Below are 26,026 nucleotides of genomic sequence, written 5' to 3'. Positions count from 1 at the left end.
CTACCACAATTGTGTGTTACACCACCTTAGTCCTGTCATAAACGATATAGCTGTATCTTAAAATAAATAACTTGAATAAATTAGAAATATATTCTCTGAATATACACGAGTCTATATCTACGAAAGATTATACACACATCTATAAGGCTGTAAATACATTCATATACTGAGTATACTAATTCAGAAAGTGACAATGTTCACACCTCACACAAGCTCATATAAACAACTTCAAATTTCTTCTTCACACAGGCTCAAGCTGCAGGTTCGGTTTAAGATTGTATTTATCAACCATATGACCTCTTGAAAAGGACAGAAAAGAAGATACACCATAACTGATTTTCATTTACACAAAACAGTTAAAATAAATACAGAAGTGTTGATTGCATGTTTGTATACTAGTATGCACCCACACCCACATGCACACACTTTCTTCATATTAGGTGGTCTATATAAATGACATTGTCCATTATAGAAGTGTCACTTACTTTGGTTAAGCAAATTAAAAAACATTGCAGTTTAAAATTCCTTGCAAAACAGTTTTCATTAAATAAAAAAGCACTAATACAACACAAGAGACAATTAACATCTCATATGTCATATTGATCTTAAATGATATAGACTGTATAGGCCAATAGTATGAAAACAAGCAGTGAGTGTTTCGAGTTTAAAAAGTCTTTGTCTTTTAGTTCAGCCACCAAAAATACCAAGTGTTTATTATACAGATTAAGCGATTAAAAGATACTCTGAAACATTTATAAGATTTATTCATTAATAAATTACAGACAGAAAGCCCTCAGGGTCATTATTTATTACAGTCTACTATATATCACTCAAAAAAGAAAGGTTTTAGACTGGCATAAAGGAAGTATTTTATAGTTTCCCAAAGACACTTGATTGATCTTGCCAAGCTAAAACAAACTCCTCCACAAATGTTAGCATTCTGCGTAAGTATATTTTTTTGTTTATTAAATAAATACACTTAAAACTTACACACATTTACAGGATTATCGTTTGTGGATTTGATAATGCACAATGTTTCCAATTCCAATTTTTAATGAGGTTTTTTTGAAAAGTCATAAATGCATAAAATATATGCATTTGTAATGTAACATTTATTATATATATATATATATATATATATATATATATATATATATATATATATATATATATATATATATATATATAAGTGAGGAAAATAAGTATTTAAACACCCTGCTATTTTGCAAGTTCTCCCACTTAGAAATCATGGAGGGGTCTGAAATTGTCATCGTAGGTGCATGTCCACCAAAAATACAGAAATCACAATGTATGATTTTTTAACTATTTATTTGTATGATACAGCTGCAAATAATTATTTGAACACCTGAGAAAGTCAATGTTAATATTTGGTACAGTAGCCTTTGTTTGCAATTACAGAGGTCAAACGTTTCCTGTAGTTTTTCACCAGGTTTGCACACACTGCAGAGGGATTTTGGCCCACTCTTCCACACAGATCTTCTCTAGATCAGTCAGGTTTCTGGCCTGTCGCTGAGAAACACGGAGTTTGAGCTCCCTCCAAAGATTCTCTATTGAGTTTAGGTCTGGAGACTGGCTAGGCCACGCCAGAACCTTGATATGCTTCTTACAGAGCCACTCCTTGGTTATCCTGGCTGTGTGCTTCGGGTCATTGTCATGTTGGAAGACCCAGCCTCAACCCATCTTCAATGCTCTAACTGATGGAAGGAGGTTGTCCCACAAAATCTCGCAATACATGGCCCCGGTCATCCTCTCCTTAATACAGTGCAGTCGCCCTGTCCCATGTGCAGAAAAACACCCCCAAAGCACGATGCTACCACCCAGTAGGGTGGTGTTCTTGGGATGGTACTCATCATTCTTTTTCCTCCAAACACGTTTAGTGGAATTATGACCCAAAAGTTCTATTTTGGTCACATCTGACCACATGACTTTCTCCCATGACTCCTCTGGATCATCCAAATGGTCATTGGCATACTTAAGACGTGCCTGGATAAGTGCTGGTTTAAGCAGGGGAACCTTCCGTGCCATGCATGATTTCAAACCATGACGTCTTAGTGTATTACCAACTGTAACCTTGGAAACGGTGGTCCCAGCTCTTTTCAGGTCATTGACCAGCTCCTCCCGTGTAGTTCTGGGCTGATTTCTCACCTTCCTTAGGATCATTGAGACCCCACGAGGTGAGATCTTGCATGGAGCCCCAGTCCGAGAGAGATTGACAGTCATGTTAAGCTTCTTCCATTTTCTAATGATTGCTCCAACAGTGGACCTTTTTTCACCAAGCTGCTTGGCAATTTCCCCGTAGCCCTTTCCAGCCTTGTGGAGGTGTACAATTTTGTCTCTAGTGTCTTTGGACAGCTTTTTGGTCTTGGCCATGTTAGTAGTTTGATTCTTACTGATTGTATGGGGTGGACAGGTGTCTTTATGCAGCTAACGACCTCAAACAGATGCATCTAATTGAGGATAATAAATGTAGTGAAGGTGGACATTTTAAAGGCAGACTAACAGGTCTTTGAGGGTCAGAATTCTGGCTGATAGACAGGTGTTTAAATACTTATTTGCAGCTGTATCATACAAATAAATAGTTTAAAAATCATGTATTGTGATTTCTGGATTATTTTTTTTTAGATTATGTCTCTCACAGTGGACATGCACCTACGATGACAATTTCAGACCCTTTATGATTTCTAAGTGGGAGAACTTGTAAAATAGCAGGGGGTTCAAATATTTATTTTCCTCACTGTATATATATATATATATATATATATATATATATATATATATATATATATATATATATATATATATATATATATATATATATATATACAGTGGGTACGGAAAGTATTCAGACCCCCTTAAATTTTTCACTCTTTGTTATATTGCAGCCATTTGCTAAAATCATTTAGGTTCATTCTTCTTCCTCATGAATGTACACATAGCACCCCATACTGACAGAAAAACACAGAATTGTTGACATTGTTGCAGATTTATTAAAAAAGAAAAACTGAAATATCACATGGTCCTAAGTATTCAGACCCTTTGCTCAGTATTTAGTAGAAGCCCCCTTTTGATCTAATACAGCCAGGAGTCTTTTTGGGAAAGATGCAACAAGTCTTTCACACCTGGATTTGGGGATCCTCTGCCATTCCTCCTTGCAGATCCTCTCCAGTTCTGTCAGGTTGGATGGTAAACTTTGGTGGACAGCCATTTTTAGGTCTCTCCAGAGATGCTCAATTGGGTTTAAGTCATTGCTCTGGCTGGGCCATTCAAGAACAGTCACGGAGTTGTTGTGAAGCCACTCCTTCGTTATTTTAGCTGTGTGCTTAGGGTCATTGTCTTGTTGGAAGGTAAACCTTCGGCCCAGTCTGAGGTCCAGAGCACTCTGGAGAAGGTTTTTGTCCAGGATATCCCTGTACTTGGCCGCATTAATCTTTTCCTCGATTGCAACCAGTCGTCCTGTCCCTGCAGCTGAAAAACACCCCCACAGCATGATGCTGCCACCACCATGCTTCACTGTTGGGACTGTATTGGACAGGTGATGAGCAGTGCCTGGTTTTCTCCACACATACCGCTAAGAATTAAGGCCAAAAAGTTATATTTTGGTCTCATCAGACCAGAGAATCTTATTTCTCACCATCTTGGAGTCCTTCAGGTGTTTTTTAGCAAACTCCATGCGGGCTTTCATGTGTCTTACACTGAGGAGAGGCTTCCGTCGGGCCACTCTGCCATAAAGCCCCGACTGGTGGAGGGCTGCAGTGATGGTTGACTTTCTACAACTTTCTCCCATCTCCTGACTGCATCTCTGGAGCTCAGCCACAGTGATCTTTGGGTTCTTCTTTACCTCTCTCACCAAGGCTCTTCTCCCCCGATAGCTCAGTTTGGCCGGACGGCCAGCTCTAGGAAGGGTTCTGGTCATCCCAAACGTCTTCCATTTGAGGATTATGGAGGCCGCTGTGCTCTTAGGAACCTTAAGTGCAGCAGAAATCTTTTTGTAACCTTGGCCAGATCTGTGCCTTGCCACAATTCTGTCTCTGAGCTCTTCAGGCAGTTCCTTTGACCTCTTGATTCTCATTTGCTCTGACATGCATTGTGATCTGGAAGGTCTTATATAGACAGGTGTGTGGCTTTCCTAATCAAGTCCAATCAGTATAATCAAACACAGCTGGACTCAAACTAAGGTGTAGAACCATCTCAAGGATGATCAGAAGAAATGGAAAGCACCTGAGTTAAACATATGAGTGTCACAGCAAAGGGTCTGAATACTTAGGACCATGTGATATTTCAGTTTTTCTTTTTTAATAAATCTGCAACAATGTCAACAATTCTGTGTTTTTCTGTCAATATGGGGTGCTATGTGTACATTCATGAGGAAGAAGAATGAACTTAAATGATTTTATCAAATGGCTGCAATATAACAAAGAGTGAAAAATTTAAGGGGGTCTGAATACTTTCCATACCCACTGTATATATATATATATATATATATATATATATATATATATATATATATATATATATATATATATATATATATATATATATATATAAAACATGTTTTACATAATAATTTGATATATAAATATTGTACATGTACTACACATCACTTACAATATGTGTACTGTGTTGCCTCTCACACACACTCTGTGTGTGAACCTACATTGTTACTTTGTAAAGCATAGTGTTGTAGTACATTGTTAGAATTTTTCCTCTGTCCATATTCATGGTAGAAAAGGAATATGTGAATAAAACATGAATATCTCTGGTCAAGCAAATCAAAAATGGTTCTGCTGAGGCATGGTTTTAAAGAACCTTTTTTGGGAGTTACATTGTCAAGCATGCTACCTAAAGGTTTTTTTTTTCCAATGAAGCATTACTTTCAAACTTTTGGCCTGTAGTGTACAGTCTATACATGAGTCATTTATATGTAAACAATATCACTATTGAATAGGACAATTACTTTATTATTGTGTAATATTAGGGCAGTACAGTTACAACCTTCTGAACAACAACCACTATTACAATACAAAAACAAAACCATTATTTGAATGGTAAACATTGCTGTATTCAGCCATAAACAATTATACGTAATAGTACCATAATCAATTTGATTTAGTGCAAGTTACAATAATCACCCAAGTGAGAAATTCAAGCAAATCACAATGTACAGAATACATGTAATACACTTAAGCTGCCCTCCATTTTAAATCTCTGGAAATCGTGCTTTCTGTACAGATATCACTTAGAGTAAAAAATAAAACAGATATGAGCATTTACATATTTTCCATTAAAGGAAAATTTTGGCCAAAACAGAAACCAGTGATGCTTGATAATCCCCAGTTACTGATATAGCAGGCATGAGAGATGGGACATGAGCCATGACCTCGCAGAGAGGTAGGGAGAAGTTCAGCACTTCTCCTATCAAAGGTTCAATGCTGTCATATGCACTGTTCTGGCTGAGTGGCTGCACGATGAAACAGCAGTTTTGGGTCAAACTGGCACTTTGGCATAGTATTAGCATAGGGCAGCCTAGACCCATCCAGCTCATGAACAGCTGCCCAGAGAGCAGTGTTGAGTCAGCATAATTTACACAACAGGATTATTGCAGCATCAAGACCAGTTCAAGCAGCATGATATGAGATTTCTTCTTCAACTGTACATATTTCCTTGGGCTTTAGACATATTGATGTTTTGGCTGAAAAGCTCTTGTTGTGGTGAATTGACAGAATACCTCAATATCGGATGACTGTATGTCGGAAAGAAAATATTTGGGTTGTTGTCTCCTTAAGAGCCGAAACTCAAAAAGTGATGTTCTTGGATTCTGATACTTAATCATTAATGAATGATGACTTATTGATAATTTCAAATCTGCGGAACCTCAGTTATTGCCTTGATTTAAAACAGCATGGTTGAGGAAGAGGCAGATTTTGCAAGCCGTCTATGGTGTAGTTTGAAGCAGAGATGTCATTAGTGGTGCCTCACCCAAAGGTTTAGATGTGAAGATAATACAGAAGAGAAATGGAGCACTGAAGAATGGACACTCGGATGGATTCTCGTGATTCTCAAATGAAGTCCCATCTGAATACCTAGGGTTATTCACAAGATAAACAGAACTGCAATTTAACAAGGGACATAATCATTCAGTCCACACATCTAATGGAGCAAACATAATTTTGCACCAAAAAAATTTAAATCGAGAAATCTGTCTTTAGCTAAAATGGACATGTGAATTCATATTTCAGCAAAGTAATGACAGCAGGAAATGCAGAGAGCTGCACATAATAATAGCTTTACCTATGTTTTTGTTATGAATATCAGTAAGGCTGGGGGGAAAAAGGTAAATTTACTAGATAAAACAAAAAAATCTCTTTATATTAATGGGAAATACAATACATTCATAAATACTGTCAGTGACTAAGCATACTCTAAAGTGGTTCTCAAAGTGCATATCCTGGCTTTCTATTTTTCTTCACATTTGCAATGGAAATCAAAATCAACAATTCAAATATGATTGACGTCTTTAAGTTAATTAGCCTATTTGTCTAGTCAGTTAAAGTGAATAAATTGAAACCAAACATCACTATCTTAAAAACAAGTAGACCTATAAATAACATTTTGGCCTTTAAAAACAGACCACTGAGCTGAAAAGCTTCAATAAACAGCCAGAAAATGATTGTACACATTTACATAAGAGTCAAGTACTTGATAAGAACTTGAGTAGTATGAACAGTATACAGTATATAAATCTGGACTATCAAATTTATTTAACAGTTAAAATATTTAAATCAATGCTGAAGTATGTCCTGTTGGAACCAGATAAAAACACACTCTAAAGTTCTGTAGGATACATGGTTCACACAGTGGAATAGTTTTCCTATGTTTTTTTTAGTGTTTATAGGAAAGACCCATTACTTCACTAAAATGATGAGATATACAATGGAGGAAAAACAGTGTCACTGGCAAGAGGAATCGTTATGTCACACATAACTGTTGACAGAGAAGAGACTTACCTGGACAATGTACTGAGAAACCAGGTTTTCTCTTTTCTCATTCTGTTCTCTTTGTTTGATCAGGGAGTGGTGTTACCCCGGTGAATGCTTGCTCGCATCCACATCACATGGCCACCTCCTTCACTACCACCAGTCTCTTTATTGGACTCAGGCTGGCTCTGGGCACGCTCCGGTTTGGGATTCAACGTCATGGGCGGTTCGGCCTGCTGCACAGACATGGTGCGTCTTAGGTGTGTGCGCTTGGACAAGAAGTCCGGCTTTGATGCCAGGCCAAAAGAGCTCTTACGCAGCACCATGCGCATTGATGAGGTTTTCTTGGCCCGGGCCCGGTGACCAAACTGCAGCGTAGAAAGGTGCACAGCATAGCCCTCACTGAGGAACTGCACAGCATAGTAAAACCAGGATCAGGTCAGGTTGCAAAGAGACAGTAGAAGGGTAAGCAATTCAGAGCAACACCAAGAAAGAATGGCAATGGAAGACTATACACATAAAGATGAATGGAAAGCTTGATCACCTGGCATTGGTTTTGGTATTTCTTGGATGGCCTGCCCACTATATATATTTGGTTGGGGCTGAGACCCAGCATGCTGTAGACAGAGATGTCCTTCATGGAGCCATAGGCCGAGTTGATCTTAATGTGACACTAACAACATGCAGAAAGTGGCTTTTACCTTCTTGTATTTGTGCTGCAACTGATAGTGAAGATAACCCAAAAAGCAGACAAAGATAATCTTACCTCCTGAATCAAGTTTCTAAGGAAGATGGTTTTCTGGCGGAGTGGGTCATGCACCAAACCTTCTGAGAAAAAGATCATCCCTTGGGGAAAGTTGTGCTGGGAAAGCCATGAAACCACTCTCTGTTTCTGCATGTCTGGACGCCCAGTGATGTAGATAATAAGATAACCCAAGTCCTGCCAGTGTCTTAAATCAAAACACAACATCCAAAATTCCTCATAAAATTGCACCAAGTTGTATTTGGAGATGAGAGACGAAATGATACAAAATGGAAAAAAAATAGAAAATTGGTATTTGGACCTTACAACAATCCCTCTAAGTTTTCTGGTGCTAAAAATACCCAAAAGCTCAACCTGGAGGAGATCTAGTTCTTCATTATTAGGCTCTGCATATGATTATTGAGCATGCCTATCACAACAACAATTAAATAACAAATCTCAGTAGTTTTTACAGGTTTGCTACCAACCTGTTCATGTAATCATTACTGTCACAGAACTGCTTCCTATCCTACTTAGACTACAATCATTATACACCTATCTTTATCATTTAACTATTGTAGTAATGCTCCCAAAATAGATTAAACTGTGCCATTTATCATTTTGACAGAATTTAATCGGGGTGCTGCACACCAATAGACCAATCATTTAACCCCTCTTCTATTACGTTGAATATCACGATTAAACTCAAATATAGATTAAATATAATATTTATTCTTGTTAACATTAAGAAAAATTAAGGGGTTCATTTTATGTGTCAGGGATTCACCCTGCCACGCCCCCCTCTGTAGCTGTCAGGGATTCACCCTGCCACACCCCCGTCTGTAGCTGTCAGAGATCCACCCTGCCACGCCCCCCTCGATAGCAGTCACGCTGCTTCCCAAGATTACCGACAGCTGTGGCTCATGAAAGATCAGACTACATAAACTCACGTTCTTGAGTCACAGGCTGTCGGTCGTTATATTGTCAAGCTGGACAATCGCGTGGCTGCTCGACCGCCGGCTGTATATGCGAATTCCACTTCCGACTTGGATTACTCATTGCCGAAGGCTTTATGGATTATGCTTGGGACATTCGAACTCATAGCGGGCAACGCGTATCGAGCGGATGTCTTTGTTTGTTGTTTTCAACGGCTTATGAGTGTTTTTGTGTTGTACGGTTGTTGAAATAAAAGGACAATGATCGGACTATATCGGCTTCCGCGTCTGCAGCCTGACATTATGTCACTAAAGTATTGTCAAAAAATTCAAAAAAAATGTATTGAAAATTATAATAGTAATTAATAATTATTTATAATATAATAATTATAATATTATAATATTATAATTATAATATAATATTATTTACTTAAAAAAAAATTTATATATATATATATATATATATATGTGTGTGTGTGTGTTTTATAATCAACATAAATGTTCTCTATAATATCTACTTAGTCACCCTGGGAAATATAATCCTCTCTCTAATGTAGGTCTGTCTTTATTAAGGGCGGTCAAAAAGTCCCTCTGCAGTGGCTGCATAGAGCAGGCAGTGGAGCACGTTTTTAAAGCTGGCAATAAATACACGGATTTAGTGTGTGGAGAATTTCAAGCAGCTTTTCTGGAAACAAAAAAACACATCACGATACTGTTATGAGATTTACCGTATTTTTCGGACTATAAGCTGCTACTTTTTTCCCACGTTTTGAACCCCACGGCTTAAACAACAAAGCGGCTAATATATGGATTTTTCCTCGGTTTTTCCTATTTTCACAAACTTCAAGCCAAAAAACTGAGCGACATAACATTAGACCAATGAAATTTCCGAAACGGAAACGAAAAAAAACGCACTTCGCCTGTGTTCTGAGCTGCACGGCATCGGGAGAAAAACTTCCACCGGTGGCGCACGACGATGTGTGTGTGTGTGGAGGGGGGTAGAGGCGATAAGCAGAGGCGGAGGAAAAACTTGTTTTTTACTATCACTCCTGTACACGATGTATCACTAAACTTTAACATTTTTACTTTTTCTTCTTTGCTTATCTTCATTTTTGTCACAATCCACACATGCAGTAATAGCGGAAGAATGCAGTGGCAGGCTATTCCCAAAATACCGCTATGCTCCTAATAGAAGCGCAACATATTGCATTTAGTGTCTTTCGTTAAAGCCTGTGTAAAGTTCATTAGTTTCAGTGTAGACAGGTTTCAGGCTTATAGACAGGTGCGGCTTATTTATGTTAAAAATAAAAATCTTTGTCAAATTCAGTGGGTGCGGCTTATATAAGGGTGCGCTTTATAGTCCGGAAATTACGGTAATACATAAATACATGAGTGAGAATAATTATTAATAATCGAATAGTTTCCCATAACTTTTTCCTCACGGCCACTGCGAAGGGACTTTTTGAATGCAACTGTATTTGTATTTCGTAATATGGATATTAAATGCATTAAATTAGTTTAGTTTTCACTGATATTATTTTATGGTCATTTCAGCACTATAATTTAATTTTATAAAAAAAAAAAAAAAAAAAAGAAAAGAAAAACTAATTACTAAATTCTTCTTATCCGATTTACATTTACATTTGCGGCATTTAGCAGACGCCCTTATCCAGAGTGACGTACAAAAGTGCTTTGAGGCTCTAGCAATGAATAAATCTACACTGGTACTCAAAAATACAAACTTGATTAATCGCTGGAATAATCGTTAGAATATGTGATTACTAAAATATTCAATAGCAGCAGCTCTATCGAATACTACTGCAACACTATCAGCTATTTCTCTGCATGTCCTTTAACTGTATTGTAAAAAAAAACCCTGCAAAAATATAGTTAAGACTTTTGTTATTCAAAAAATAAACTATTTGCTAGTTTGCCAATAAACAAACAATAAGTAAAGATACTCGAAGGATAAACAAAACCCTTCTGCTAAATAAAGTGTTAAGGATATAAGTGCGAGTATATAAGTGAATTAAATGGAGCAGTCTCAGACAGGTGACAGTGTTTAAACAACACAGTAGGTGGCACTCAAACAGTACATTCTGTATGTATAAAGCTACGACAGCAGCATTTCTTTTATGGCACTATTCCAGATTAAACTTTTATTATTTTCCAGACAAAAGAATCCATGCAAATAGTGAAGTGCTTGGTGTTACAATAAACTGAAGTGGTTGCCAACTCCAAGTAAAAAAATGTCTTTTATTTTAAAAATGCTTAAAAAGATCCATATACTGCCCTTCACGAATAGTGATATTTTAGCTGATGTTTATTTTGTTAAAAATATCAAAATCTACCTTATTTTTATTGTTCTCCACCCTGTCATTGTACTTTCCCTCTTGCCTGTAATGTATCTTTCTGTAAGTGTGTATTTTTGTCTCCTAACTAATATATTAATACTCACCTGACCACATCTACAGCACCAGCACGTACTTTAGGGTCACTGCCCATGATGGAGACGCTAGCAGCAAAAGACCCATCGATGCTAAACACCACACACTCCATTCCCCGTGGCAGAACAGTCAGGAAAGCTTCTGCACTCGTCTGGTCTCCCCTGAAGGTCAATGCAAAGAAATATGGTTTTAGAAATACAAGGGGAATAAACAAAACCAGAAAAAAAGAAGTGAGTGAAAGAGATAAATTGCCATGAAAACCATTGTACTACCTCCTGCAGGGTGACTTTGCATCTTTTCTGAGTAGAACAGTTTAAACATTTGCTAAGATGCTATGTGCTTTTGAACATCACATAGTCCCTGTTTGCTGTTATAATAAACTTCACTCTTCTGGGAAACTACAGTACACTAGATTTTGCATTGTGGTTGTGTTCAATAGGTCTGACCTATTGAACACTTTTGGGATGAACTGGAACACTTACTACACCCCAGCCACCTCGTTCTACAACAGTACCGTGATTAGTACAAATGCCCTTGTGGATAAATGGCCACAAGTCCCCATGTTCCATGTTGGAGCTTGCAACATTGTCATGTTTGAACAGGTTTGGGTCTCCTAGTTCAAATTTGAATGATACTGCATCCAAACGCAACAATAACAATCGTGTCTTTCAAATTTGTGGTAACAGTTTTGGGGAAGAACCACATATGGTTACAATTTGTGTCAGGTGTCCCAATACTTTTGTCCATATACTGTAAAGCTCACAAAGTCAGTCTTAAATAAATAATCTCAAAATCTATGTGAATAAAACTGCCTTGTTTTATTATTCATAAAAACAAGAGTAACTTGCTAGTGGGGAAAATAGGCACACAGCATTAACTTACTTGACAATCATTTTAATTGGATACACTCCCAAAGGCAGCTTTTTGCTATCAGGGATAGTGTAGGACACTCTGCCATTGCTGTTGGTGACCTCCGTGTCAAAGTGCACCCAACGCCCTGACTGAGGCTGCATCATCAAATATATGTCCACCTACAAAGTGGTAGTAAGGAAGAAATATTAGACCAAATACAACTATTCACAAATGTTCTCTAGCTAATGAGGCTGATGAAATTTACTGTAATACCTTCTCTCCTGTCAGAGTCACCATGTCCAGAGGGCCATACATAAAGCGACCAACCAAAGTCTGTGGCCCTTCCTCAGTTGCAATGACATCATTAACTCTGTGGTTGGCAGTGACATTCTGTAAACAGAGAAACAGTTTAAACAATTCTTGTTTTCCTTTATTTAGTGGAATACATTATGATGTCCTGAAGACTCATTCCTGCAGTTCAGGGTTCTTCCAAAAGAGGGTGTTACCTCTCCACTAAATCATCTGCATTAATTCCACTATTCTCTCCATTTAAAATTCTTAGTTATCACTAATAGTAACTTTTAAGCTAACTTTCAAGCTTAAAATAGAAATATATTGTAAAAAAGAAAGGAAGCCAAGTGAACCTAGTAACTAGTAAGGCATTGATTAAAAGAGCTCCAAGTTCAACTGGAACATGCATATGAAATCTAAATGCTGCTGGTTGCCACCCCTTGAGAAGGAGTTAGTTCAACAACACACCACATTAGTGCATCACTCATAGGCCAGAACATATCTATGTAAAGAAGTTGATATTTTCAGGTGCAGTTTATATATTTATTTCTTTTTTACAAAGTTGGTGATACTGAAAGGTCGACTTGGGACGACTCAAAAGAGGGCTTTTTATTTTGCTTTTTACCCTTTACTTTACTTTTCTGGGTTTTAATTCACAAACCAACACATGAAGTAATGTATAAAAACTTTCTTTCTTTCGGCTTCTACCATTAGGGGTCGCCACAGCGGATCATCCACATGTTTGATTTGGCACGTTTTACGCTGGATGCCCTTCCTAACGCAACCCTCCCCATTTATACAGGCTTGGGAACTGCACTAAGAGTGGCTGGGGTTGGTTCCCTAACCGGGGGGATCGAACCCGGGCCGCAGCAGTGAGAGCGCCGCATTCTAACCACTAGACCACCAGGGACCCCATGAAGTACTGTATAAGCTACATCTAAAAAACTTTGTTATTTTACAATGTTATTTTTTTTAAAAAGCTAAACAGTATTAATTAATAATAAAAAGTACTAGACTGCTTCTCATATTAAAATGAAATCCTAAAAATTGCGTGAGATTTCTCCTGTTTAATGTAACGTTTCTTAAATTCAACATCACCAGAAAAATCTTCATACATTATATGATTTCTGTTTGCTTCAATGGGAAAAAATCAGCAAATTGCCAAGTGGGTGACAATAAAAATATGTCAAGCCCAAATCAGCATCTGGGTTTCATATACCTATGCACAGCTGCTCTGTGACACAGCATGAGCAATCACTTGAAAAGTTGCAGTGGCTGCCTGTGTATCTTGTGATGAAAGCACCGGCTAGATTTCACCTTCCCTGCTCCGTGGTGGGTGGGAATTGACAGATGATAAAACATAAATAATTAACGCTAAAAAATTAAATTAGCTTGTAGCTGTATTCAAGATAAACATAAGCATGATTTTTTTCCCCCTAATCTTTAACAGAACTGAAGCAGCTGGTGAACTATATTAGCTATAATCCATTATAAAGCTTGAATAAACCTTATAACCTTTATTTCTAATAACACTATATATTCTGTCAGCAGTTGCCTCACTTCTAAATCTAGTCAGAGGAAATTATGTACTGCTCACCCTAAGCTTAACATGTGTGCGTCTACGTAGCCATTTCTCTCTGGGGCTGGAAGGGGAGAAGGAGGTGCAGACGGAGCTGTCTGCCTCCTGAGACTTCACACAATCACAATGTATCACCTGTCAATCACAGAAACACACACAGGCAACCAATGATGTATTTCCTCATTTTTTATATATTATAGAAATTCCAAGTCTGGATTTCATCAGACATTGGATGAATAAGAGACATACAATGAATAAACTAATCTATTTGGAAATGCAATAGTCAGTGTGTTGACAGTTTTGTATAATAGTATAAAATTTGATCTAAAAAAAAAAAAATTATCTGTCCCTTTTACCTTGTTTTATATGCTAGTTAGATTTTTAGATAATATTAATTCACATACCACCAAAGGAATAAAGTCCTGATACCACAAATTAGACATTAACCTTAATAAATCAATTCAACTGTGAAGGCCTTCTTTGATATTTGACTAAGAAGGCAATTAACAATAATAAACCCCTCTTCCCATTATTCTTTTTATTTTTTTCATTTATCTTAAGTATTCTGTGGTAGATCCAGAGCCCTTTTGTATCCAAGGAGTATGTGCAATGCAGTTTTACACCATAAACAGGAATTTGTGCATTAGGTACATATATTCAATCAGTTAGATTCAAGCCATTATACAAGTAAGGTACAACTGAAGGGCACACAAAGATAGCACTTAAATACATTAAATGGACAAAGTGAAATAATGCAATAAAATATTTCCCACAATATCTGTGCCATAATACACAGAGGTATTATATTAGATTTATCTATTACCTGTCTGAGTAGAAAGGCCACCACATCTGTAGATTCCCAGTAGGAGGCATGAAACAGGTGAGGCAGAGCCACAGTGGGGAATGAAGTCAATACATCTGGACAATAAAGTGTATAGTCCAGCCTTTTAGAGCCCCACCAGCTACTGGAGACTGAAAGACACATGCATATGCAATTAATTATTTACTTTTACTTTAATAATATTTTTTTTTAATAAAAATAATTTGATAGTTAATGTAAAAACATGCATTTCATCTGTGCAATATGACTGGCAGCTCTGAGTGGGTGAGGGTAAGTTTAGCTTGTATAACAGTGTATGCCTACACACTCACTGTTGGCAGTGATGCAGCTGAGCTTGCTCTCCCAGCAGCCGGATGCTTGACTGTCTGTGCTGGTCAGACTTGCCCTGCGCCCTTTGCCAACCACCTGCTTCACTGTTCCCTCTGTGTCATTTACCCTCAGAGAAAATGAGAGCACAGTTTCTTCATCCAGGAACACATCAGGGTGTCCATGGATGTCATCAGCTTTAAAGGGAGAGAAATGAAAAGGCAGCATTGTGAGCAATATTTCGTTTAAAAATGAATCAGTGCCCCACAACTGTAGATTCAATTTAATGCTTTGCTGCTTATACACAGTAAATTGGCAAATCTTGCCGAAAGGCATGTATAATAAATAACTTTCTAACAGTTCTTAACATAATCCGGATTAGGGTTCATTCTCAATTTATTTGCTGATTAAATGTTCTGCATTGACGCACATTTAAGACTAAGTGTAAAAAAAAAAAGAGGAAAAAACAATCAACCACCTAACCACTTTTTGTAAATAGAAAAAATGACTTCATTCACTTGACCTGATTTCCCAGGTATCTACTTGCCCTACTTTTACTTCTGTGTGTGTTGAGAAAAAGTGATTTTAAACCCTTTAACAGGCTTACTAATGTAAGCACTCTGCTTTTATGCTTCACTGAGTTTTCTGAATTAATGTGTCCCTTACCTGCCTGCTTCCACTACAGAGCCAGTTATTCATCACAGAGCCAAACAACCATTATAACAACTGGCTCTTTTTAAAAGGTCTTTAAACCAAGTAAGACAAATGTGATATAGAAAGCATGTTGTTATATGTGTTCATTCTAAGTAGGACCATACTTGTATTTTTGCATTGTTTTCCCAGACCAAGTGATTCATGCACACAGATAAATAGATTTGCTAATGTGTATGTCACTGCCAAAACCAGACACACTGCAATACCAATCCTATATACTGTACCATCTTGAGAATCTCTGTTCAAATGTTTAGGCATACCCATTAGTCTGTAAGACTTTTACATGCAGCTCACATCTGTGCTATCTAAATAAGGTAATTTCTTTGACACTTGCTGTAAAGTCTTAATTGATTCCACGGAATTTAAGTCATTACTCTCTCATGTCTTTTTGTGGTCTGACCTTTGACTGTGTAACAATACCCAGACTCTGAATTACATGTGCTTGGTACAGTGGGCCATAAGTGCGAAACACATTGACAATCATAAAGGCAACATTAATTCGGAAAACATTACAGCAAACAAACAAACAAATAAATAGAAAGAGCTATTTATAACAAATTTTCAACACAAAATCAAATGCACCAAATAAAAATATGTATAAAGCAACTCCTCCTAGATATTCCTCTTTAAGGCCCTAGAGCATGTACTTTAACAAAACTGGAAGCTGAACTAGTCAACCAATGGTTTTTAAAGCAATAAAGCTTGTTTAGTAACTGAGGTCATCAACTAGGACAGATATGGTCAGAAAAATGCTAATGGGATACCACTGCTGTCATACTCTATTTATATTTTATCAGGTGCTGGCTCCTGCATCCTCTGTGTTACCAAATCTCAATTGAGCCATTCTGCCTATTGTATAAAGTTCTGCTGAGCAAATTAAAGCTTTTTAAACTAGACTTTTGCACATCACAGGGAATATTAGAGACATCTTGCGTCATTAGTGCCTGAAGTCAGTGGAAGGATATAGATGCAGCAGTGTGCTCTCTAAACCCTGCTTTTATCCTCTCTTCTGAACATTTCTTTTTTCTTTTTTTTTTTACTGTAACATATTCAGTTCAACCTAGGAAGGGCTCTTAATTAGGAAATTAAACAGCAGTAAACCACTCAAATACTAGATATGATATTCCAGGTACAAAGTTGGATTAATATACAAAAAAAAGGTTACAGTTGTTATTAATACATGGTTGTTCCCATCATAAAGTGAGAGCCAACACAATTCTAAACAGGGAAAAATGCTTATAGTGATATGATCACTCCGATGTCTTACATTGGTGGTCTGGGATGCATATAGCCATCGAACATTTATTGTGTGCCTCAATGTGTCCATGGCAACATCAAAACATATAATTAGCAATAATGGTCTTGATGTTGACTTAAAAATAGTGTAGGGTTTGGAAGGGGTGCATTTTGAGATACTGTATATGCAGCATATTGTCAGTCATCAGACGAGATAGACTGCCTGTGCACTGTATTCAAGTTCATTAGCACTACAATGCTCTCACTACACAGTGACTGAAAATGCTTGGCTGAATCAGTTGAGTGATTTGTGGGATTGTAGCGTCTAGGCTGGTGGTGTGAAGCAACTGCTAGTTTATTATATTTACCCAGCACCTGGTGATTCTTGTTTCATTACCAAAACAGATCCCCACAAATCCTATAGATCAGTGTAATATCCCAGCAAAATAACTAATGATGATTGTTTTCAACCTAGACTGTAAAATTATAATTTGTGTAACTCATATTGTACTTCGTGTTTTTACTTCCCTCTATTGTTTCTTTTGATTGTTGAGAGATCCTGAAATGTGATGCATGAAACTTGCATGTAATGCCTCACACCCAAATGACTATATGATTATCGTATAGCTTTTTAGCAACAAATACTCCAAATGATTTAACTTGAGAATGCATCTGATGGCTAAATATAAAAATGATCAACTTTAAATTTTAGCTTGTTCTTGGCTAATTTTGAGTTTGAGGTGATATTATGCTTCCTTGACAAGATTTGCAAATGCAATTACATGTGGTCACTGCAGATGTCTTCGAAACACATGAAAAGACCCGGTATTAATACCAGAACAGGGCCATTGACACTAGTTTACTACATAACTGTTGCACACTTCTCTATTTGTTTTGTGTTTTGCATTTGTGTTCTGCATTTGTGCTGAGAGTAGAGAGCAGGTTGAGAAGAGCCTGGAGAGGTGGAGGTATGTGCTGGAGAGAAGGGGAATAAAAGTCAGTATGAGTTAGACAGAGTACATGTGTGTGAATGAGAGGGAGGGCAGTGGATTGGTGCAGTTGCAGGGTAAAGAGGTGGAGAAGGTGGAGGAGTTTAGGTACCTGGGGTCAACAGTGCAAAGTAATGGAGAGTATGTTAGAGAAGTAAAGAAAAGAGTGCAGGCAGGGTGGAGTGGGTGGAGAAGATTGGCAGGAGTGATTTGTGATAGAAGAGTATCTGCAAGAGTAATAGGGAATGTTTATAGGATTGTGGTGAGACCTGCGATGTTGTATGATTTAGAGACAGTGGCATTGAGTAAAAGACAGGAGGTGGAGCTGGAGGTAACAGAGCTGAAGATGTTGAGATTTTTATTGGGAGTGACGACGATGGACAGGATTAGAAACGAGTTTATTAGAGGGACTGCGCATGTAGGACTAATTTGTCTAAAAACAGTAAACGTAAGAGACTAACAGACGAACAATAACTGGAGATGAAAAAAAGAGGAAATGAAACAAAAAAGAAAGACAGATAGATTGTTTTGAAAGTACATAGCTAGCTAGCTAAAAGTATTTTAACAAAGGACCTAAGTCTTTATGAACAGGGAAATATAAGCCTAAAGATCAAACAAAAAGGTTGATTGTTCTGCTTAGGAAATAATCAAGATAAGGTGAAACACAGCCATATATTCTACTTAAGCATTTTTACAGTTAGGACAATTTGGTAGAGCTGTGATACAAAAGTGGAAGGTAATGTAAACAGGTAATAAAATTATCAAAAAAGTGATTCCTGAATACCTGTCTGTCAAACATACTTTTCGCCGTCACATTCCAATTATACATGCAGAACTAGCCCACAAACCATTAACAGACAAACAGGCCAGCTATTCCTGGATATTACAGACATTAATCACATTTACAGACATGCAGAGCGGATCTCTGATGACTGTAATGATGAAACTACTTTACCCACGGGCGGCTCCAGAACCACACCATGTGGCAAGAGTAATTAATTACTCATTAAACCAGAATGTATGTGCATGTTTACCGATATCTATTCTCAACACTTTATTTCCTTACGGTCAATGGGGTGTTAATTAAATCACATAATTGTAGGTCAGTCATTTAGTTTCTTAGAGGTTGGAAGTCACACACATTCAATTACAATTTAAAATACTGATCTCAGTTTTTATATTCATAATTTTTGTTGGTCACATACAATTATAGATGAACAGATAATAAATAAAATGTAAAACACAGTCTAAACATATGCCTCAGTGACATTCCAGGAAGGATGGCACTTGTATGAAAACTGCTGAATGGTCAGTAGAGTCCCAATGTATAAAGGCTTATACTGTATGTCTTAAAAGTCTACACAGGTCTATTTTCCTCACCAATAAGAGTTGAGCGCCCATCGCCTTGTGGGTAGCGCTGGTATCGTGGAACAGAGAATGGAGGCACCCGGTGAAAGAGAGAATGCAGAAGGGGCTCCAGTCTGGAGGCAGATGGGTCGGAAGGGTAGAACAGGTTGAAGATCTGGGAGCAGGCAGGCTGCAGCTGAGTCACTGCCACAAAAAGGTATAAAAAAATACATAGAATTACAGGTTGTTGTTTTTTTGTAGTGAAACTAAAGGCTAGCTAATGTAATGTGGTTATAGATTGTGAGTCACTGGTGTAAAAGAGCTAGACCAGGGGTCACCGAACTTTTTGAAACTGAGAGTTACTTCTTGGGTACCGATTAATGTGAAGGGCTACCAGTTTGATACACACTTCTGAAATAACAAATTTGCTCAATTTACCTTTAATTATATGTTGTTATTAATAATTAATGATATTCATCTATGTGAAGACACTGATCATGTTAATGATTTCTCACAATAATTATTAACACTGATTTAACAAGGTAGGAAACAGATAGATGCAGCTCACTGGTAAGTGGCGCTATGGTGAGCTATTTTAAGAAAAGGCCCGCGGGCGACTTATGTGGTCCTTGTGGGCAATATGTTGGTGACCCCTGAGCTAGACTGTCTGCTAGGTGCAAACTAAAAGTGTATGGACAGAACAATGTGCCACAGGCTATACGTGCTTCAGTATGACACACTCACCTTCGACTGAAGGAAGAACAGTGCGTCTCATGGCTAACACTAGTCCAAGTGGACAGCCAAGCAAGAAACATTCTGACACCTCAAAGTCAAAATGGCCTGGATTCAGCATTGTGCTACTTCCTCCAGGACTTTGGTTTATTCCTTCCTGAACCAGACTACACATGTGCAGACACACACACACACACACACACACACACACACACACACACACAGACACACACACACACACACACACACACACATAAAAAAAACACGATCAATGCACACATAAATCAGCTCTATCTAAAGAAAAGGTTTTGGCAAGTGTAATTAGAAGCAGGAAATAGTAATCTTTTTATAATCACTCCATAATAATTACACACAAAAATTATCACATACTCTAAAGGTTCTAATAAAAAAGATGATAGACTGGGGTGTCTGGAACAGGCTTTAAACTTGAACAAAATCCTGGCAAATCCTGGTCTATATCATCCTTACAATCAAGCTGCCTCAATCATTATCCTTGACAATCAATATGTTTAAATACAATCTCTAAATTCTGCTCCTCAAATACTGGGCTGTAAGAGAGCAGTGCCATGCATCAACAAACTCATATTATTAAGTGGATTGCACAGAACCTATTGCAATGAGATATTAAACCTTTCAATAACCCAAGCCTCTATGCTTTGTCAACTCCAAAAAGCCCTCTGCTCAGACAGTGGTGGCAAGATACAAGAGGGCATTGGAAAAAGCTCAAGTGGCCCAGATATAAGCCTTTGATTCTCAGCAGCTTCAGAGAAACTGCAAGCAAAGGCTGGGTATGGTTCTTAAATGAAATGTAATCCTACAATGACCATCAAAATTGTCCAGTACCAACCAGTGTCAGGCACATAAGAGGGGCTGGTGTCCCACCTGCTGCTATACTGCAAGGAATCCCTAATAACATAATACGTCTTTCAGGCTAAAATAATAACAGCAGTTAATGCACATACTGCATGTTTTTATACGGGCACAGGCATTACAAAGCTGTGGAAGGCAGATGGGCCACATAATTGCAGGGTGAAAGAGACTGACACATTCACTGGCACATGGCAAAATGCCATCTACACACATATGCTAAGGCTTACCAGGCTAAACAGATGTATGCAGTTGATTTAAATGCATGTATTAAATTATGAGAAAATGAAACAAACTCAAGCATTCTGTTTTTGTATTACCATAGGTGTGCCAAACATGTGCCATCATTCTGATAATACCATGAGAATCTGTTGTGTTTATGAAGCTTGCCTGCTGAGAATTGGATTTTGCTGGCTCTTGGTGGAGTCAATAGCACACAAGTCACTCTGTTTGCGAGTGAGTCTTTTTCTCCTCACACGACTCCCATCAGGGGCTGATATGTCAGTGTTGCTTTTGCTGAGGTGTTTACTGGAGCATAGACCCAAGTTGGCCTCTTCTAGAAGCCCTGGATTATTCTGTGTTGGATATAAACAAACGATGCAGCAGAACAAAAAAATCTTCATTACAAGTAAAACTGTTATTTAAGCACCAATATTTGTTATATTATATAGTGAAATGTATTTCAAGAACTTTCAAATACAGTCTTTAACATAGTCATATTAAAATAGGGTGTTTCTAAAGGTAACTAAAATTAAAATGTAATTACAAATAAAACTTATACTGAATTCAGAAAACAATAACCCAATCACTTGAGGTATCACTTGAGGTAGGACTGACAGGAGGGGAGAAAGACAACTTTGATGCAGATCTATGCAAGATCTTTAAGGCAAATTCAGGATCTAGCCCTAAGCTACACAGTAATTGGTTTTGTTAAATACATACCCCTAGGCTCTCCGTACTGTTGTGTCTCCCTCTGTGATTAGGACTGTCATGCTGTGTGGTGTTGCTGAAACAGAGTGCATCAAAACACAGCACGCCACCCACACAGTCACCCAACAGACACACCTTTTCAACAGCACATACACACGTGCACACACAAACACACCAGTCAGAACCTATAGCAAAAGCAACGTGTCACAGTAGGAGTCTCAGTAGCTGTCACAGCTCAATAAGCCTGTCAATAACCTTAATTACAGCAACAAAACAACTGCTGTAGCTTTTTAATTACTTATTCGTGATCCATTAACTTTGCTCAAATTTTATTCGGATTAAGGAAAGGTTAGACAAAAACATTTCAGAGTCTAATCTCTGATGCAAACATTTTTTTTTATTTTCTTGGTCAGGAGGTTAAATTCCCAATGTGCTGGTCCACCCAGGTTTTCTACACTGAACACAAACAAAGGACACTTCCTCTAGAAATCACTCGTGCTTTGTAAATTAACAATCATGCATTACTGTAATTATCATGTGAGCTAAGGAATAAGGAGAAATGGGCAGAGAGATTCCTCTCCCACTGTGGAATGACTCATCTGTGATGACTCACACACCCCCACCAAATTCTCCCAATTACTTCTGTGATGACGGCTCCCCTTTAATGTTATACTAAGACCAACTTAAAACAGATTCTCCTTACTAAAGCTCCAACTGGGCTATTTTATTTTAGTAAAATAAAAAATACGCCTACTTTCTAGTCCAAAGGAGACCAACCTGGCCGGTAAAGCCTTGTCCTTCAGGGGACTGCAGAAAGCTGTGGTAGACCTGATTGGCTCGGGCTATAACTACTGCCACAGCATCCTGGTAGTGCGGTGCTGCAATAGCGAGGAGGGGGAGAGCTGCCAGTGGAAGGTGGTCCACACTGCTCGACACACAGCTCTCATCATAACTGTAAGGGTTTAGGCTAAAACAAAAACAAAGTTCAATCAGTCCATAAAACAGCAACTCTACAAATCTTGCAGATGCAACCATGATCATGGGATGCCTTCACTGAACTAACACAGATTATATTTTCAGATAAGATTTCTGTGCTCAGAGAGATGTGGAAATAAAGTTACTGAGACAGAGCCAAGGACTTCAGTGGATACTGGGTCTCCACTGAACCATGAGCCTTTATGTTCTTTAAAATCATGTCAAACACATGTAGTAGGAAGCAATTTCTCTCTCTCTCTCTCTCTCTCTCTCTCTCTCTCTCTCTCTCTCTCTCTCTCTTTAAATTTTCCATTCAATCTTGATGCAGCATGATATTCCTCTGAGCATATCTCACACAAGGAATGTGCAGGTATGAGATATGCAGTATGTGCTCTCTGTAATGTATGAATTTTCACTACATATAATTAATATTTCATAAAAATATTGCCCAGTCTAAAATTTCAAGTCCTAGATAAATCTAAAATATAGCTGCACCATGAAATCACCTCTGCTTTGACTACTGCTTCAAGCCATTAGCAGTGTAATAAATTATTGAGCATAAAATTGTCAGAAAATGAATGACACTTTAAGAATGTCAATACTAACTCATTTTTATAAAGGCTGAAAATGTACACGTCTCCCCAGTTTGAGTCATATCAGGGCAACATACAACTCAAGTATGACACAAATCCCAGTCGCTGACTGTTACTTCCAAATTTGACATTTTAGTAATGAATTTCCTTATTGGTTTTGATGTTGGTTTCATTATAACTAAGAAGAAATAGGTGTTTTGGTGCTGTAATTAAGATAAATATCAATACATGTGATATAGTTTGCTTTCTAGTCTATTAATCAACCATATCTCTAAAATAGGCATGCAGTTCTTGTGCAAGTATTGCCAACTTTCTAATAAAAATTTGATTGACGAATAACATCTCAACATTCGAATTAATTTCTCAGTGCAGTCCTCAAAGTGCTTAACCCTAAAAATTACCCAAGTACCCAAACAGCAAGCATTACTTTTTGGTATCATCTTTTTAGGTAAGTGGATTACAAAATTGACTTTTGAGAAGGCAACAGTCATCTACAGCTAGAAGCCAAGGGAGTCATAAGGTGGAAGTCAATCACAGCAACCAGTGCCAAATGTGGGTGTCTGCAGGCATCATGCATGTGGAAGAGGGCATACACTGCTGTGACACAGCATGGGTAGCAACTGTGATGCATTTGGCTAGATTCACATTACTCCGAGGACCCCAAGTAGAAGTTGTATCATAGGAAAATGCTGGCTGGTGGGTGAAAACTGGCAGGTAAACACATTTTGAAGAATTTGGCTTGATGATTTAAGCATAAAATAAAGTTAAAAGGCTTCATAGATGCTATTTTTAAATAATACGTTTAAAATCTTGGTGAGAGGAATTTTGTCCTGATATTAATTACGTATTGGCAAATGAGTAAAGTACAAATATATGTACTTTGCAATCAGTGCAATACACCTAGCACCAAAGTCTTAATAGTTCAATATGATGGCCTCAACAAAAAATACTTAAGGAAAGCAGCATCAACAACAGAGATGGATAAAATTTCACTGAAACCACTAAAATAATCTTTACAAAATTATTGAAAGAATAAGACAAGGATAATCTCAAATGAATAAAGTATTCCAAGCTGAACAAAATGGCACAGCAAGAGCAGTCTTGCTGCTCTTTTTCAGGCTAGCAAAAAGACAAGAGAGATGAAGCGCCTTTAACAGCTAGGACTCAAAGGTGACAAAGAAACAAAGGACACACAAGAAATTAATTCATTTGCAATTTCATTTTATGAATAACTATCAGTCAGAGACTTGCGTGATATCTCTGTAGCTACTAAGCTCCTCTCAGAGAAGGACAGATGGGATTTATAAAGCCCAATGACTTTCAGTGAGATAACAGGAGCTGTGTGAAAACAGAACAATGGCAAGTCACCTGTGCTGGATGCTTTTCAGCAGAATTCTGCCAAGTGTCTGGAAATTAATTGGTCCTGACTCGTACAATGTCTTGTCTACAAGTATTGATCAAAAGACCCAGGAGACCTTTGAGCCTTTCATGGCATCTGTGATATTAAAACATAATCTAAAAAGTCTACCTACATATAAACCCTAATACACAAACATCAGACTTACTGCAACCCTTTATTATTAACTACTATTTTAAGAACTTAAATGCCACTATATTTGAGCCTTATAGTCTTACTATAATAATGTTTGTAGCTCCTGGATTCCTTTGAGGTAGTTCTAGTTAAACTAGAAGCTTATGTGAATGATGTTTGTGTTCTCATAAACCCAGATGATGTAAAAAATTTATTTAATTTTTAATTTAACTTACATTTGCAAAATTCACATAGGATATTTAGCGTCAGAAACCGGGAGTAAACTACAATGTCTAAACTAAACATACAAACACAAACTTATCTAGAGCGCTTCATCCGAAGCGTAGCCAGAAGCATGGAAGAACAGGGAACACGAGTGGTATGATGGCAACGAGTAGATCCGACCGTGAGTGAGGGGGATTTGGGACCTTATAAAGGGGATAGGTAAATGGGGAACAGGTATAGGTGATTAGAGCAGGGAGCAGCTGAGTGAGAGTGTGAGCCTCGGAGGGAGGCGTGGCTGGTGGTTCCCTGACCAATGTTGATGATAATATAACATTCTCAGTGTTCTGGTGGAAATGTACAAGTTAAGACACCCCTGAAGTCTAGCTCAGGTGTATTTAAATCTTTTGTCAGGTTTTTAAGACAGTAACTGCTGGCTTCTTCCTGGAGTTCTTGTGGACATGTGTTTCAGTCACAATTTGGTTGTATATGTATATACATTTCCACACACTCCTGAGCATGCATATAAAGGAACCCCTAAAGGTATTAGCAATTAATCTGTGCATGACATGCTTTTATCCCTTGTACTGTCAATCATATTATAATAATTGAGATAATAATTACATAATTGTGGTGCTTACAACAAGGTGCAGACAGGTGAAACAGATGGAATGCCAAATTAAGTCATATAAAATGCACATCTAAATATCGACTGAGATGATGCTATATTTGATTCCAAATTTTTATAAACCACTGGAAATGATGTTCAGTAACAAGTGGCTCATCAGTCGATTTTGTTCTTTCAGTGCAATTTTAATTGGTCTTAAGTGCTTTTGTTTAAAGAGGGGCAGGTGGCATTTACCAAACAACTATGAGTCAAA

The 26,026-nt window shown here is 37.7% G+C and overlaps 1 protein-coding gene across 2 annotated transcripts in view; it reads right to left on the bottom strand.

The window, feature by feature from the left end:
* Nucleotides 1-4,958: 4,958 nt before the first annotated feature.
* The window catches only part of LOC310729961 (membrane-associated phosphatidylinositol transfer protein 3-like), a 58,847-nt gene continuing 37,779 nt past the window's right edge, over nucleotides 4,959-26,026 (bottom strand). For both annotated transcript variants that reach the window (XM_083548666.1, XM_083548667.1), the window contains 15 exons: nucleotides 22,602-22,791; nucleotides 21,837-21,959; nucleotides 21,285-21,469; nucleotides 20,019-20,173; nucleotides 19,308-19,478; nucleotides 14,994-15,185; nucleotides 14,665-14,813; nucleotides 13,860-13,976; nucleotides 12,245-12,361; nucleotides 12,002-12,150; nucleotides 11,131-11,280; nucleotides 7,762-7,945; nucleotides 7,540-7,668; nucleotides 7,026-7,405; nucleotides 4,959-6,101 (listed from right to left, as the gene is read on the bottom strand). In XM_083548666.1, coding sequence (XP_083404792.1) covers nucleotides 7,085-7,405; nucleotides 7,540-7,668; nucleotides 7,762-7,945; nucleotides 11,131-11,280; nucleotides 12,002-12,150; nucleotides 12,245-12,361; nucleotides 13,860-13,976; nucleotides 14,665-14,813; nucleotides 14,994-15,185; nucleotides 19,308-19,478; nucleotides 20,019-20,173; nucleotides 21,285-21,469; nucleotides 21,837-21,959; nucleotides 22,602-22,791 — 2,332 coding nt within the window. In that variant the 3' untranslated portion in view covers nucleotides 4,959-6,101; nucleotides 7,026-7,084. The remainder of the gene's footprint in view (nucleotides 6,102-7,025; nucleotides 7,406-7,539; nucleotides 7,669-7,761; nucleotides 7,946-11,130; nucleotides 11,281-12,001; nucleotides 12,151-12,244; nucleotides 12,362-13,859; nucleotides 13,977-14,664; nucleotides 14,814-14,993; nucleotides 15,186-19,307; nucleotides 19,479-20,018; nucleotides 20,174-21,284; nucleotides 21,470-21,836; nucleotides 21,960-22,601; nucleotides 22,792-26,026) is intronic.

This window comes from Silurus aristotelis (assembly GCF_946808225.1).
Source record: "Silurus aristotelis genome assembly, chromosome: 8".
Lineage (NCBI taxonomy): Eukaryota > Metazoa > Chordata > Actinopteri > Siluriformes > Siluridae > Silurus > Silurus aristotelis.
This window is presented reverse-complemented; position numbering and strand designations above follow the sequence as displayed.